The sequence below is a fragment of the Meriones unguiculatus genome, chromosome 3, assembly GCF_030254825.1.
Source record: "Meriones unguiculatus strain TT.TT164.6M chromosome 3, Bangor_MerUng_6.1, whole genome shotgun sequence".
NCBI lineage: Eukaryota > Metazoa > Chordata > Mammalia > Rodentia > Muridae > Meriones > Meriones unguiculatus.
The window spans coordinates 74862647-74874822 of NC_083351.1; the positions used below are offsets into that span (position 1 = coordinate 74862647).

The 12176-nt window shown below is 40.7% G+C and overlaps 1 protein-coding gene across 2 annotated transcripts in view; it reads right to left on the bottom strand.

The window, feature by feature from the left end:
• Lrguk (leucine rich repeats and guanylate kinase domain containing) overlaps positions 1-12176 on the bottom strand; it is a 108919-nt gene that overhangs the window by 3247 nt on the left and 93496 nt on the right. For both annotated transcript variants that reach the window (XM_060380212.1, XR_009590762.1), the window contains 2 exons: positions 3453-3541; positions 1531-1656 (listed from right to left, as the gene is read on the bottom strand). In XM_060380212.1, coding sequence (XP_060236195.1) covers positions 1531-1656; positions 3453-3541 — 215 coding nt within the window. Of the gene's footprint in view, positions 1-1530; positions 1657-3452; positions 3542-12176 lie in introns of those variants that run through there.

The following is a 12176-nucleotide window of genomic DNA, read 5'->3' on the forward strand; positions in this document are numbered from 1 at the left end:
TGAAATAAGCCCTTTCCTTCCCAGGTTGTTTGTTGTCAGGGTGTTACCACAGCAACAGAGAGGCAAACTAAGACAGTTTCAAGCTGGTTTCCAAAAGGTTGTGAAATTTTTCCCCAACAAAATCTAAACCCTCTCACAACATCTCTCTCTGCTTTAAAAAGAATTAAAAGAGGCTTTGCCGACTCACCAGGCAGGGAGTGCTCCATTACTTGGAAGTGCTTTCCAATTACAAGGTACGTCAAACACTATTCCTCTCATGTATTTATTAGCCCCAAGCCCACTTCCTTTGTAAACAGTGTATAATTTCTGCTCACTTATTCGTTAAGGACTTTAGTGTTTTTCAAATCATTTTGTGTGAACTCTTTATTAATAATAAGTATACATAAGTAATCAAAACATTTTTGCCACCTCATCCGTATTTTTTTTATATCTCCAACAACATTTTAATAACATTCAAATTCATTCTTACTGTGTGAGAGAGAGCATGCATGAGCCACAGAGCACATGTGGAAGTCAGAAGACAGCTTTATGGGGTTGTTGTCACGTCCACTTTTCGTGGTTCTGGGGATTAAACTCATGTCATCAACCTTGCACAATCAGTGCTTTGCCTGCTAAGCCCTCTGCCAGCCCTTAGTGACATTAATATTTTTTAATTTTAAAAATTTAGTGACATTAAAAAATTTTTTTTGTGTGCATGTGGAGGCCAGAGGCTGATGTTGACACTGAGTGTCTTCTTCAGATTTATTTATTTAATGAATTATTTATTCAATTCTTAATTTTTTAGACAGGGTTGCTCAGCAAGATTGACTGGCCAGCAAGCCCCAGGGATCTTCTTGTGGGATTACAGGTGTGTACTGCTGTGCCCAGCTGTGGCTGCTGGGGACCCAAATTCAGGCCCTCATGCCTGTGTGGCAAGCACGCCACCCACTCAGCCATCTCCCCAGCCCTCTCTAAATAAAATTTTAAGTGACCTTTCGTATGCAGCTTTTGTACTGCTTTTTGACATATTAGAACATGGGGACCTTGAGACGGCCCTTTAAATGTATAATTTATACATTTATACATTCAGCCATCAGTTGATATTGCACTAATCAGAGATGTCTGTGGCAAATTACAGGTACCGATCTGGCTCACTTTCATATTGAAAAGCTTTTGGGTGACTTCAGAATCATTGGAAACCAAGAGAACTATGTTAAATACTGGCCAGGGACAATGGTAAGCCAGGAGTCAAGTCCCAGCTAAGTCCCAGCCAGACTGTCACCCTCTGCTCTACAAGAAAGGCTGCCTGCGGCACTGCTGCATTCCTGTCTTATCCGCCGCTGGATGGAATACAGCCTCCTGCTGCCCTACTGTGTCCCTCCCTCAGAGTGCAAGGACGGCCCCACGGTGCCATGTGCTCTACACAAGCTCTCTTCTCACACATCATAGTGACGGTGGGCAGGATGCACGTTTTTGTAACTTCTTTAAAGCTCACAGATGAAAACTAGGATTTTAACAAGCCCGCAGAGAGTAGCTGTTCGATCCACTAACCTTGGTTCAGGGGATGGTCCAAACTGAGCTTTGAAGTGATCTTCAGAGAATTCAAAAATTTTCGGTAGTTCATCTATTGTTGTAAAATATGGTTGGCCACTGACAGCAGGTATTGGCACTGGCCCCCTAGAGACAGAAAGAGTTCTATAGTGCTATCACATATATCACATATATGCAAAATCTAAACAGTGACCATTGTAGTCGCAGAACTACAAATGCCAATGGAATCTACTTAGAATCACTCCCTTCAGACCTTGCCTTGGATGGTGGCATCACTGCAGCCTAACTTGAAGATGAAGCACACATGTATTGTTGAAACAGTCCTTATCCACTTAATCACTGATATTGGCAAATTACCTCTCTTGACATTGTATGTATCCCATTATAACCCTAGTCCATTTAGCAATATACCAATTACTAGAAAAATTGAAATGGGCATTTCCCTATTTTGTTTATAACCTAATTCTTTGAAATGATCCCCAGGTAAAACATTTCTAGTTCTAATATTATTCTCTGAATTAAGTACTAGTTATGAAATATTACTTGTCACCTATTCTGATAGGTAGGAAGTATATGCCTTCTCCCTCAGATTGCCTTGCAATAAAAAGAATCAGTAGCCCATATAAACCCTGCATATTCACCTCTGCCTTGCTAGAGATGCTTTGTATACAGCAACCAAACTCCACAGAAATACATACTGTCACAGTACCCTTCTACCTGTGGGGGTCCATTTGGAGCTCATACTCAAAACTGCTTAGGTCCTGTGACGGTAGGTGTAAAGAGTCAGGCACCTGCTGCTTACTGACTTAGCTTCAGGTGTGTGTGTGGGGGCATTATAGTCTAGTTGCCACCCACCCCAACCCCCACCCGAACTTTGCGTACATCACAAAACCTTGTATTTTGAATTGGACCACCTGATGATAACATATTGTGGAAAAAAGTAATTATACTTCCTTTGATGTTATGGCAAACAAAAATTTAATATTATTGATAGTGACTAGAGATTCCCAACGTGTATCACAGACAATAGAGGCAACACTGAGAAAATTTCAAATGGCTTTTGAGATTCAGCTTCCTGGGTCTTTGCATTCGGAGCTTTACTAAAAAGCATTTTTGAGTGCTGTATTTAAAGTTTGGTCATTGATCTTAGCAATACTCTAAAATTCTAAATTTATTACTCAAATATTCTATACTTGATTTCAGCCAAAAGATATGGTCATTTCTCAAATATTCTAAAAGGTCACATAGAAAAGGGAATTCAGAACACTGAAACCCATGACATTAATGAGAAAATAACAAGAAAGATTATATACCCATCCCATGATCTGTTTAGTTATTTTGAGTAAAATCTAAAAAGGCTAAGTATGCCTTTTCATACATAGTAATTAATAGAACAATAACTGTTACAGCCAGTAATATCTATGATGCTATCACTATGTGACAGGCACTAAGAAAAACATTTTATACCTAGGACCAAAAATTCACGGCTTAATAAAGATACCATAGTCATCATGCTTCTGGGATCTATGGCCTAAAGGAGTCACTGAACAAATCACCTCACAAATAATTACCGTCATCTGGACAGTGATGACAGACAAGCACAGGGAACTCAACAGGATTATAATTAACCTTCAGTCATGAACAGCCTTGGTACAGGCAATTCATACACTACTAGAAATGTCATTTTGTTTTCAGTCAGTAAAACCCATCAATTTCTGTAGCTATAGACCATAGTGTGCCTCTTAAAACAGCATCTAAATGAAGATCTACAACTTTGAGACAGAGTTTAATACTGAACCACCAGCTCCATTTGGATGCAGAGAATCTCTGCATATATTGATGACTGAGGGTTCGTTTGGTGTGTGTAGACAATGCAACATCAATCTATGATTGCTCAGGCTTCAACCAGTGTGATCAACTACCTTTGAAACAGGAGCGTGTGATCACGGGGCGTCTTCCCCATGAGTGCCTGTCGGGCTGTCTCATGCTGTCTATTGAATGAAGCTCTTTCCTAGGCAAAATACATGATCAGAAAATCAACATGAAAAAGATGTCAGGTGATCAAAATAGCTATAATCATTTTCTCCTAGTAAAGGGGGCAGGGCAGACAGGCATAAAAAACAATGATATTTACTTAGTGGAAAGATAAAAACAAATTTTATAAATAAGCCAAATACTTTGCAGACACTAAAGTTTAATACGGAAATTTTATTTGACAATAATGTCAAGTTCTTTAATTTGTAGTTTTACTTTTTGTTTATTCAGAGACAGGATCTTGTGTATCTTAGCCTGGTCTCAAACTCACTCCATAGTCAAAGATAACCCTGAATTTCTGACCCTTCTTCTTCCATGCCCCAGTGCTGAGATTATAGATGTGTGGCCACCATGACCAGTTCCTGTGGGGCTAGGGATAAAAGTCAGGGCTTTCTGCAGAGGACTAGGCAAGTCCTCTGCCAACTGAGCCACATCCAAACCCATAATATGACAGTTTTTAATAATATTTTATAGTCACTTTTTGGTTTGTTTTTTCGAGACAGGATTTTTCTGTGTAGCCTTGGCTATCCTGGACTCGCTTTGTAGACCAGGCTGGCCTGGAACTCACAAAGGTCTGCCTGCCTCTGCTTCCCTGAGTGCTGGGATTAAAGGTGTGCACCATCATGCTTGGCTTCATAGTCACATGTCTTTTGCTTGCTTGAGACAAGGTCTTGCTGTCTAGTCCTGGCTGACCTGGAGGTGGACCGGAGTTTTAGTATTACCCCCCCACCCCAGTGCTATGAAGACAGATATAAAATATCATGCCAGGCCTTGAATTTTTCTTTCATCTTTCTTATGAGCTGATAGACTTCTGAAGGACACAGGGTAGAGTTCACTTTTATCTCTTCACATGAAGTAAGTGATTGAACAAACATATTTAAATACATAATTAAGATGGCCTGGAAACAGTAAAAACTGAGAGTTGTTTCTTCTGCACTTTCCCTTCCTCATTATCCCTATAAGCACTTACAGGGAAACACTGGGTGGCAATACGGCAATATAAAAGACACCTTTATTTTTTTATTTAAAAGGTTCATGATCTTGGAAAAAAATTAAAAAAAAAGGACCTGGAAAAGGGCTAAATGAGAGAGTGAGTGTGCAAGAGAGGCATGCACACTGTGTATAACCTCACAGAGGTTTATAATCAGAACCTCCGAGGACTGTTGACCCATTTGGCAACTTTTCAAATACTGGTCCACCCACCCCACTTTAAGCTCCTGGATATAAAATTCTTACTTTACTAAACAAGACTTAGCAAGTGCTTATTTGTTCTGCATAAGAGACTATTATTAAAGCAGAGGCATATTATAGCATGTGCTGCAACAGCATTGCATTTGAAGTACATTAACCATTCCCTGCAATAACTTAATCTGAAATAAGCCTAGGTGTTTTGATTTTCCATTTCATGACCAGATTCCACTGTAGGTCAGCTTTCACTTAAAACTGAGATGGGAACAGTGTCAAACAAGCATGCCAGGGTACAAGCCACGGTAAATTACAGTAAGCCATGGTGTTAAGTGTTGTAATGTCTTTGGGGGAAATTTTATTAAAGTTAAATTTTTTGAGAATGACACTGATGTAATCCTAGTTATTATTATTATGAGCTCATGCCTTTGGGAGTGTCTCTGCTCCATACTAATGTCAGAACTGGCATGTGTCAGCATCTCTGGAGAAAGTACATCCCAGAGACCAGATATTGCTTGGTCACTACGTTACTGCTGCATGCCCTACACCCAGCACAAAGCAGAGGCTCAGTAATTGTCTTTACCATACAATAGAATGGATATTTCCCTTTTAAAAACTATGCGGAGTGGAACTTGCTATCATCTGCTCCTATCTTGAAAAAGTTGAGGCTACATATTTGAATTTAAATTTATCTTTAGAACCTGACTCCTGAGGGGTATCATGAGCTCACTGGTCACAGGCTCTCAGATGGACACTTCTTTACCAAGGCCAGCTCCTCCTTCCTCTTTCTCCGGCCATGTGCTCTGTGTCTCTTAGAAAGGCATGAGGAGAAGAAAATGTGTATTGAGAGGTCAAAAGAAGCTCCAACAAGATGAGAACGGAAAAAGCCCTATTCAAGCCCTACCGAGAAAAGTATATAAATAAATCCAAAACTGCATCTGATAGCTTCACACTGAAATAGAATAACCACACACTAGCAAACTCTGTGATTATTTTATTTTTAGAATTATATATTTACTATTTATGTTTAAAATAATTATTGTCACATATGTACATGCCATGGGGAGGCGGGAGGGTGTATGTCACAGTGTGTGTGCAGAAGTTGAAAGACTTTGTGCAACTGGTTTTCTCTTTCTATATTTTTTTCTCTCAAAGTTTTGTTCATATAATATTTTGATTATATTCTTCCCCCCATTTCAATTTCTCCCAGTTCCTCCCATCTCCCTATTCATCCAACTTAATCGTTTTTATTTCTTTCTCTCTCAAAATACCACAAAAATTAAAATCAAGACTAACACAAATATATAAAAACACAAAAGGAAGCACATAAAAAACATGGAATTCATTTTATGTTGGACAATTACTCATGGTCATTGGGCCTGCCCTGTGTGTGGCTGATGTGCTCAGCAATGCTCTGCGGGAGAAAGCCGAGTTCCCTTTCCCAGCAGGTATCAGCTGCCAATAGCTTCTTGGTTAGGAGTGGGACTTTGTGTCCACTTCCCCGTCTCTGTACTTGGATTTCTGTCAGTTACCCTGTGCAGTCTTACATGTGCTGTCACAGTGCCTGTGAGTTCACATGTACACCCATCCTGTTGTATCAGGAAAATGCTGTTTCTTTGTAGTCATCTACCATCTCTGGTTCTCACTTTTCTTCCTTCTCTTCTACATAGCTCCCTGAGCCTTGGGGAGAAGGGTTTGATGAAGAAATCTCCTTTAGGACTGAGTGATCCAAAGTCTCTTATTTTCTGCATGTTGTCCAGTTTGGGAAGCTTCTCTGACTAGAGTTGAGTGACGCACTGACTTGAGTCCCAGCCAATTGTCTCTCCTTCCATATTCCCCAGAGTTCCAGAGACTGGACTTAGATCACGAGGCTTGCATAGCACATGCCTTTATCCACTGAGCCGTCTTGCTGGCTCAGAATAGTAACAAATTCAATCTCATGTGAATTCATTATTCTTTTGCCCCGAATCACCCTGTGCTCAAACATTTACTGCTGTGATTTTGCTTATGCTCTTTTTATTATTTGGCTACTCTGATCCTTGGTTTAAACTATGTCATAACTGGGAGATAACTCCTCCCAGTGTTATGTCAACAGGGTCTTAGTTTTGTTTTTATTTTGGGATGCTGGAGATAACAATCTCAGGCAAACATGCTGGGTAGTGCTCAGTCTCTGAGATAACTGTGCCCCACTCCGAGGACCAAAATAATTTTTGTATCTCCTACACCCTCCACACAAAAATACACAGCAGCAGTAACTCCTACCTGCACTCATGCAAGCGATTCCAACTACACTCAGTGGGCCACAAACACCAAGCACATGTGGACAAAGGAGACAGGCCTGTTAGCGGGAAGAAAGGCTTCAGTGGGAGAGGATGAGGGGTGAGAGTGAGGAAATGGGGAGGGCGAAAACTAAATTCATCATTTGCTTATATGAAACTGTCAAAGAATAAAAAAACTAGGAGCCAAATAGCAAAATCAAAAGCATAGCAACAAACCAGGAGCCAAAATATTCCCTCAAGCCCACAGCTGAAACATAGAAGGGGTGTCTCCTCTCCGAGGGTGAGGATGGACCTCCACCATAAGCTAAAGGAACTGAGTCAACTAAAATTTTGAAACTGACTCACTGAGGTTCTTTTTGAGGAAAACGCCCCCACTGTATTAATTATTTTTCCATTGCTGTAATAAAACACCATGACCAGCGGAAGGGTTTGTTTGGGGCTTATGGTTCCAGAGGGTTAAAGTCCATATGATGAGAACAGCATGACAGCAGGTAGCAGATACTTGGCAGGCACTAAAAGCTGAGGTCTGTGGTGGGGAGGCTCACATCTTAAACAACTAACAGGAGAGAGAGAGAGAGAGACCTACCATGCCTGCAGGTATATGGGGAACATCTTACTCAAACCACCACACACACCAAGAGAAGCTGAGGAGAATGGAATACAAATGTAATAGGGTAACAGGACACAATCGACAGAGGACAAAGGAAAGGTCTGACTAAAATGGAGCTCACATAATGGACACTGCCAGGATATCTCAGGAGGGAACTGCCATAGAGTTTAGGGTGTTTGAAGAAACTGTAGTCACTTCATAAACTCTTAAGAAAATTAATTTTGTATAGGTAGGTAGCAAAATATCTAGTCAAGTTTCATATGTGGTTATCCCAAGAAAAATATAAGGGCGAATATCTCCCTTAGATAGGGTTTACATAGAAAACAGATAAAATCTGTAATCTACTGTTACAAAGTAAACAGTGAGATATAAGTAAAAGACACAAGGCATTAAAGAACAAATATATTATAATTAAAAGCCTAGAAACGAGGTGGCAGAACTCAGGAATAAAGTAGAAACACAAGGGAAAAGATTACTATAGAAAAAACTAAATCAAAAGAAATAGAAGAATGAGAGAGGGAGAGAAAAATAATAGCTTAAGAGAACTAGAAAGTGAGGGCAAAAAACTAAAACTCAAAAAAAAAAAAAAAAAGAGCAAGAGGTTGAAGGGTTCAGGAGAAAAGAACAAATACTTCAGAAGTGGAGATCCAAGATACAAACACTAACCCCTTGTGACAGAAATAAGCAAAGAAAAATTTGAATGCAATGCCTAAGAGTGGAACAGACAGGTATCCACTGGGCAGACGGCAGTGGAAACTCCCCCTTTCAGTGGACTAGGGGAAGGGAATAGGGGGGAAGAGGGAGAGAAGGTGGGACTGGGAGGAGTTGAGGGAGAGGGCTACAATCAGGATATGTAAAGAATAAATTGTGAAAAAAATAAAAATTAACATTAAAAAAACATACAAAACAAAGAAACAAAAAAGAACTCAGGACATGGTTTCAATAGTTCTTTCTGTACACAGTACAAATTCAGACAACGGGTAGTCTAATGAAGAGCGTTAAGTACATGCATATTGCAGAATTAGTACCAGAGAACAGACTGACAATGTGTAGTTGTCACCTTAAATAACATAGTGGAACATTACAAACGACCACCCCTAGCTGAGAAGACACCAGAGGTTGATAGCTGCTGGAGGGGTGTCTCCAAGGGTGAGGCTTCATGGTGGGCTGGCTGCCCTCCAGTGAAAACCCACACATCCAAGAATTTACAGGCAGCATCAACTGTACTTAATGGGTTTTGAAAAATAAACAGAGGACTCAAAATTAGTTGGGTAGGGAAGAATGAATGGATCAGGGAGGAGTGGGGGAAGAGGTGACTATGATAAAAACGCTATGAAAGTCTCAAAGAACTAATAAAAAATGAGGGGAAAAAAGAGAAAATAACATTTAAAAACCACGTTTCAGGTTTCATAACAGGGACTGATTGTATTAGTATTGTTATTCGAGGGCTGTTCTCACAATGTGGGATAAAGCAGCAGAGTAATTTAACGGGCTATCATAATCCTATCATCGCCTAGGTCTTTGAGAAGCCTTTGGGAAGGATTCTCAGTGTGGAAGGAAGATAAAAAAAAAAAAAAAGGAAGATAAAGGTATAATAGAAAAAGCAAAACTCACGAGGCCCTGAATTTTAATTATAAATACCAAGCTGAACTCCTGGACTATTTTATCTAGCTATTGAAAAGGACTAGAGGGCAGAATCCTGCCTACCCTGAAAAAGGCCCTGGGTTTGGTTCCTAGTGCCTTTTCCCCTAAAAAGAGTCCCAGAAGCAATGGCCACCCTAGGAGCAATGGGCACCTCTAATGAATGTGTTGTTGAACTATGACCTGTCACTTAAGGAACCAGGACTGCTCAGTGTAAATACAGCTCCGAGGTATCTTAGTTACTTTTTTGTTGCTGTGATAGAATTCCCTGACAAAAGCAACGGAAGGAAGGAAGGGTTTATTTGGGCTTATGGGTCCACAGGGGCATACACAGCTGCAGGCAGAGAGGCCTGGTGGCAGGAGTAGAGGCTGGCTGGTCACCTGGCATCCACACTCAGGAAACAGAGAATGAAAGGAAGTGGTGCAGGCTAGAAAACCCAATGCCTGCACCAGTGACCCACTCCCTTTAACTAGGTCTACCACAACTTTCCCAAACAGCACCACCAGCTGGGGGGACAAAGTGTTCGAACGACCTGTGGGGATCATTTCACATTCCCACCACAACATGAGGTCTAGCCAGGCAAAGTACAAGAGCATGAACCAGCTTGCTCTACCAAATGGCAAGATAGCTATCAAAGACTTCATTTCAAAGAGGCCAACTGCAAGAGATCATCACTGACCAAAGCTGAGGTCATCACTGACCAAAGGTGAGGTTATTTGAATTCTGATATGAATTAAAAGTGCAAGAAGTCAGTGTCTTTCAAATATGCATAAATCAAAATATATTCATTTACACTATTATACATAGTTCAATATATATTTAACCGTTCACACATTTGGATTTCCAGTTTAGGGCCACCGATACTGAGGCTATTGTAAATACTCCTGTTCTGGTGTGTGTACCTCTCTTTTTATTGAGTGTATGCATATTCAGGAATGTCATAGCTGAGACATAAGGCATATGTCCATTCAACGTTAGTGAATATGTCCGACTGCTGTTTAAATGCACGGTTTAACCCCAGCCAGTTGTCATGTAAGACCTTTCACTGTCTTGTGTTAAAAGTCTGTCTTACAACTTTGGCACTTTTGGTTTTATTCTTATAAGCATCTCAATATGATTATAACCTTCACTGTTTTGTTATATGTAGCAGTTGTAACATCATGGACCACCTGGGTATTTTAGGGGGTTATTTTCCTGTGTATTCTGTCTTGTCCTTGGTAACCTGCAAGAGTTCTTTATAGTGTGGATACAAATATTCTGTCACTTATACATCATATCCCTATGTAGATGGATAGGAGCCACCATGTGGGTGCTGGGAATTGAACTCAGGACCTCTGGAAGAACAGACAGTGCCCTTAACCACTGAGCCATCTCTCCAGCCCAATTTAAATTTTTAGTGCATTTGTTTCTTTATGTAAGTACGCCTGCATGCCTTAGGGAACACGTGTAGCTCAGAGAACAACTGCCATGAGTCACTTCCCTCCCTCTACTATATAGGTCCCAGGTATTGAACATGGGTCCTCAGACTTAGTGGTGGAGCCATGTCCCCTGACCAGAAGTTCTTAATTTTAATGTAATTCAGTGTTTCCAAATTTCTTTGTAGTTAGCATTGTTTCTGTTTTTCTTTAAGAGACTATTCACCATGTCATGGTCATAAAATTTCTCCTCATTATCTTCTGGGAGTACTGCTCTGCTTTTCACATTTCTGTAGACTCCGTGGTGCTTTGGATAGGTGCTGCTCCCATAGACTCACGTGTTTAAGTGCTCGGTCCACAGGGAGTGGCACTGTTAGGAGGTGTGGCCCTGAAGTGCGTCCCTGTGGGGCTGGGACTAGAGGTTTGCTATGCTCAAGCTCCACCCAGTGTGGAATTACAGCCTCCTCCTGGTTGCCTGCAGAAGACTGTCGCCTCCTGGCTGCCCCTGGATCAAGACGTAAGAACTCTTGGTTCCTCCAGCATCACGTCTGCCTGCATGCCTACATGCCGCCATGCTTCCTGCCATGATGATAGTGGACTGCCTTTATAAGGGTTGCCTTGGTTATGGTGTCACTTCACAACAATAAAACCCAAACTAAGACAACACCCCGTAGGTTTTGTATATAGTGTAAGGCTGGGGTTAAATTTAGTCCCCTGTTTCTAAGCAACTAATTATATCAAAGCTCTCATCTTCTTCCTGCTCATCAGTGCCACCTTCTTCATAAGTAGGTCTCATGCATGCAGAAATTTCTGTGACAGTGCCAGCATTTCCATACAAAAATCAAGTTGTCAGGTTTCACAAAGAATTGTGGGAAATTTTGCCTGGCTTGCATCATATCTGTAGATTTGAAGAGAGCTGGCATGTGCCCAGTGTTAGTTGTAATTCATAAACATGACCTCTTCCTTTACTTACTTAGGCTTTTTCTAAATAACTTTTATTTTTTTATCTAGAGGCATTATACATATTTTTTTATCAGATTGATTATTAACATCTTTATTTTTAGATCCTAGTCAAAACATATTTTAGACTAGGGAGGCAGACACAGGAGGATCTTTATGAGTTCAAGGCCAGCCTGGTCTACAAAGCGAGTCTAAGACAGGGCTACACAGAGAAACCCTGTCTCAAAAAACACAAAACCAAACAAACAAAAAACAAAACAAACAAACAAAAACAAAACAAAACAAAAAACCCAACCAAACACAAGAACATATTTTAAAAGCCACAGAGATGGCTCAGGGATTAGGAACAGTTGCCGTTCTTGCAGAAGCCCTGGGTTGGGTTCCCAGCACCTATATGGCAGCTCACTACCAGCTGTAATTCCAGTTCCAAAGGATCTGTCGCCCTCTTCTGAGCTTCATAGGCATTGCATACATGTGATGCACATACCCACACACAGGGAAAACACCTAAATACAAATACC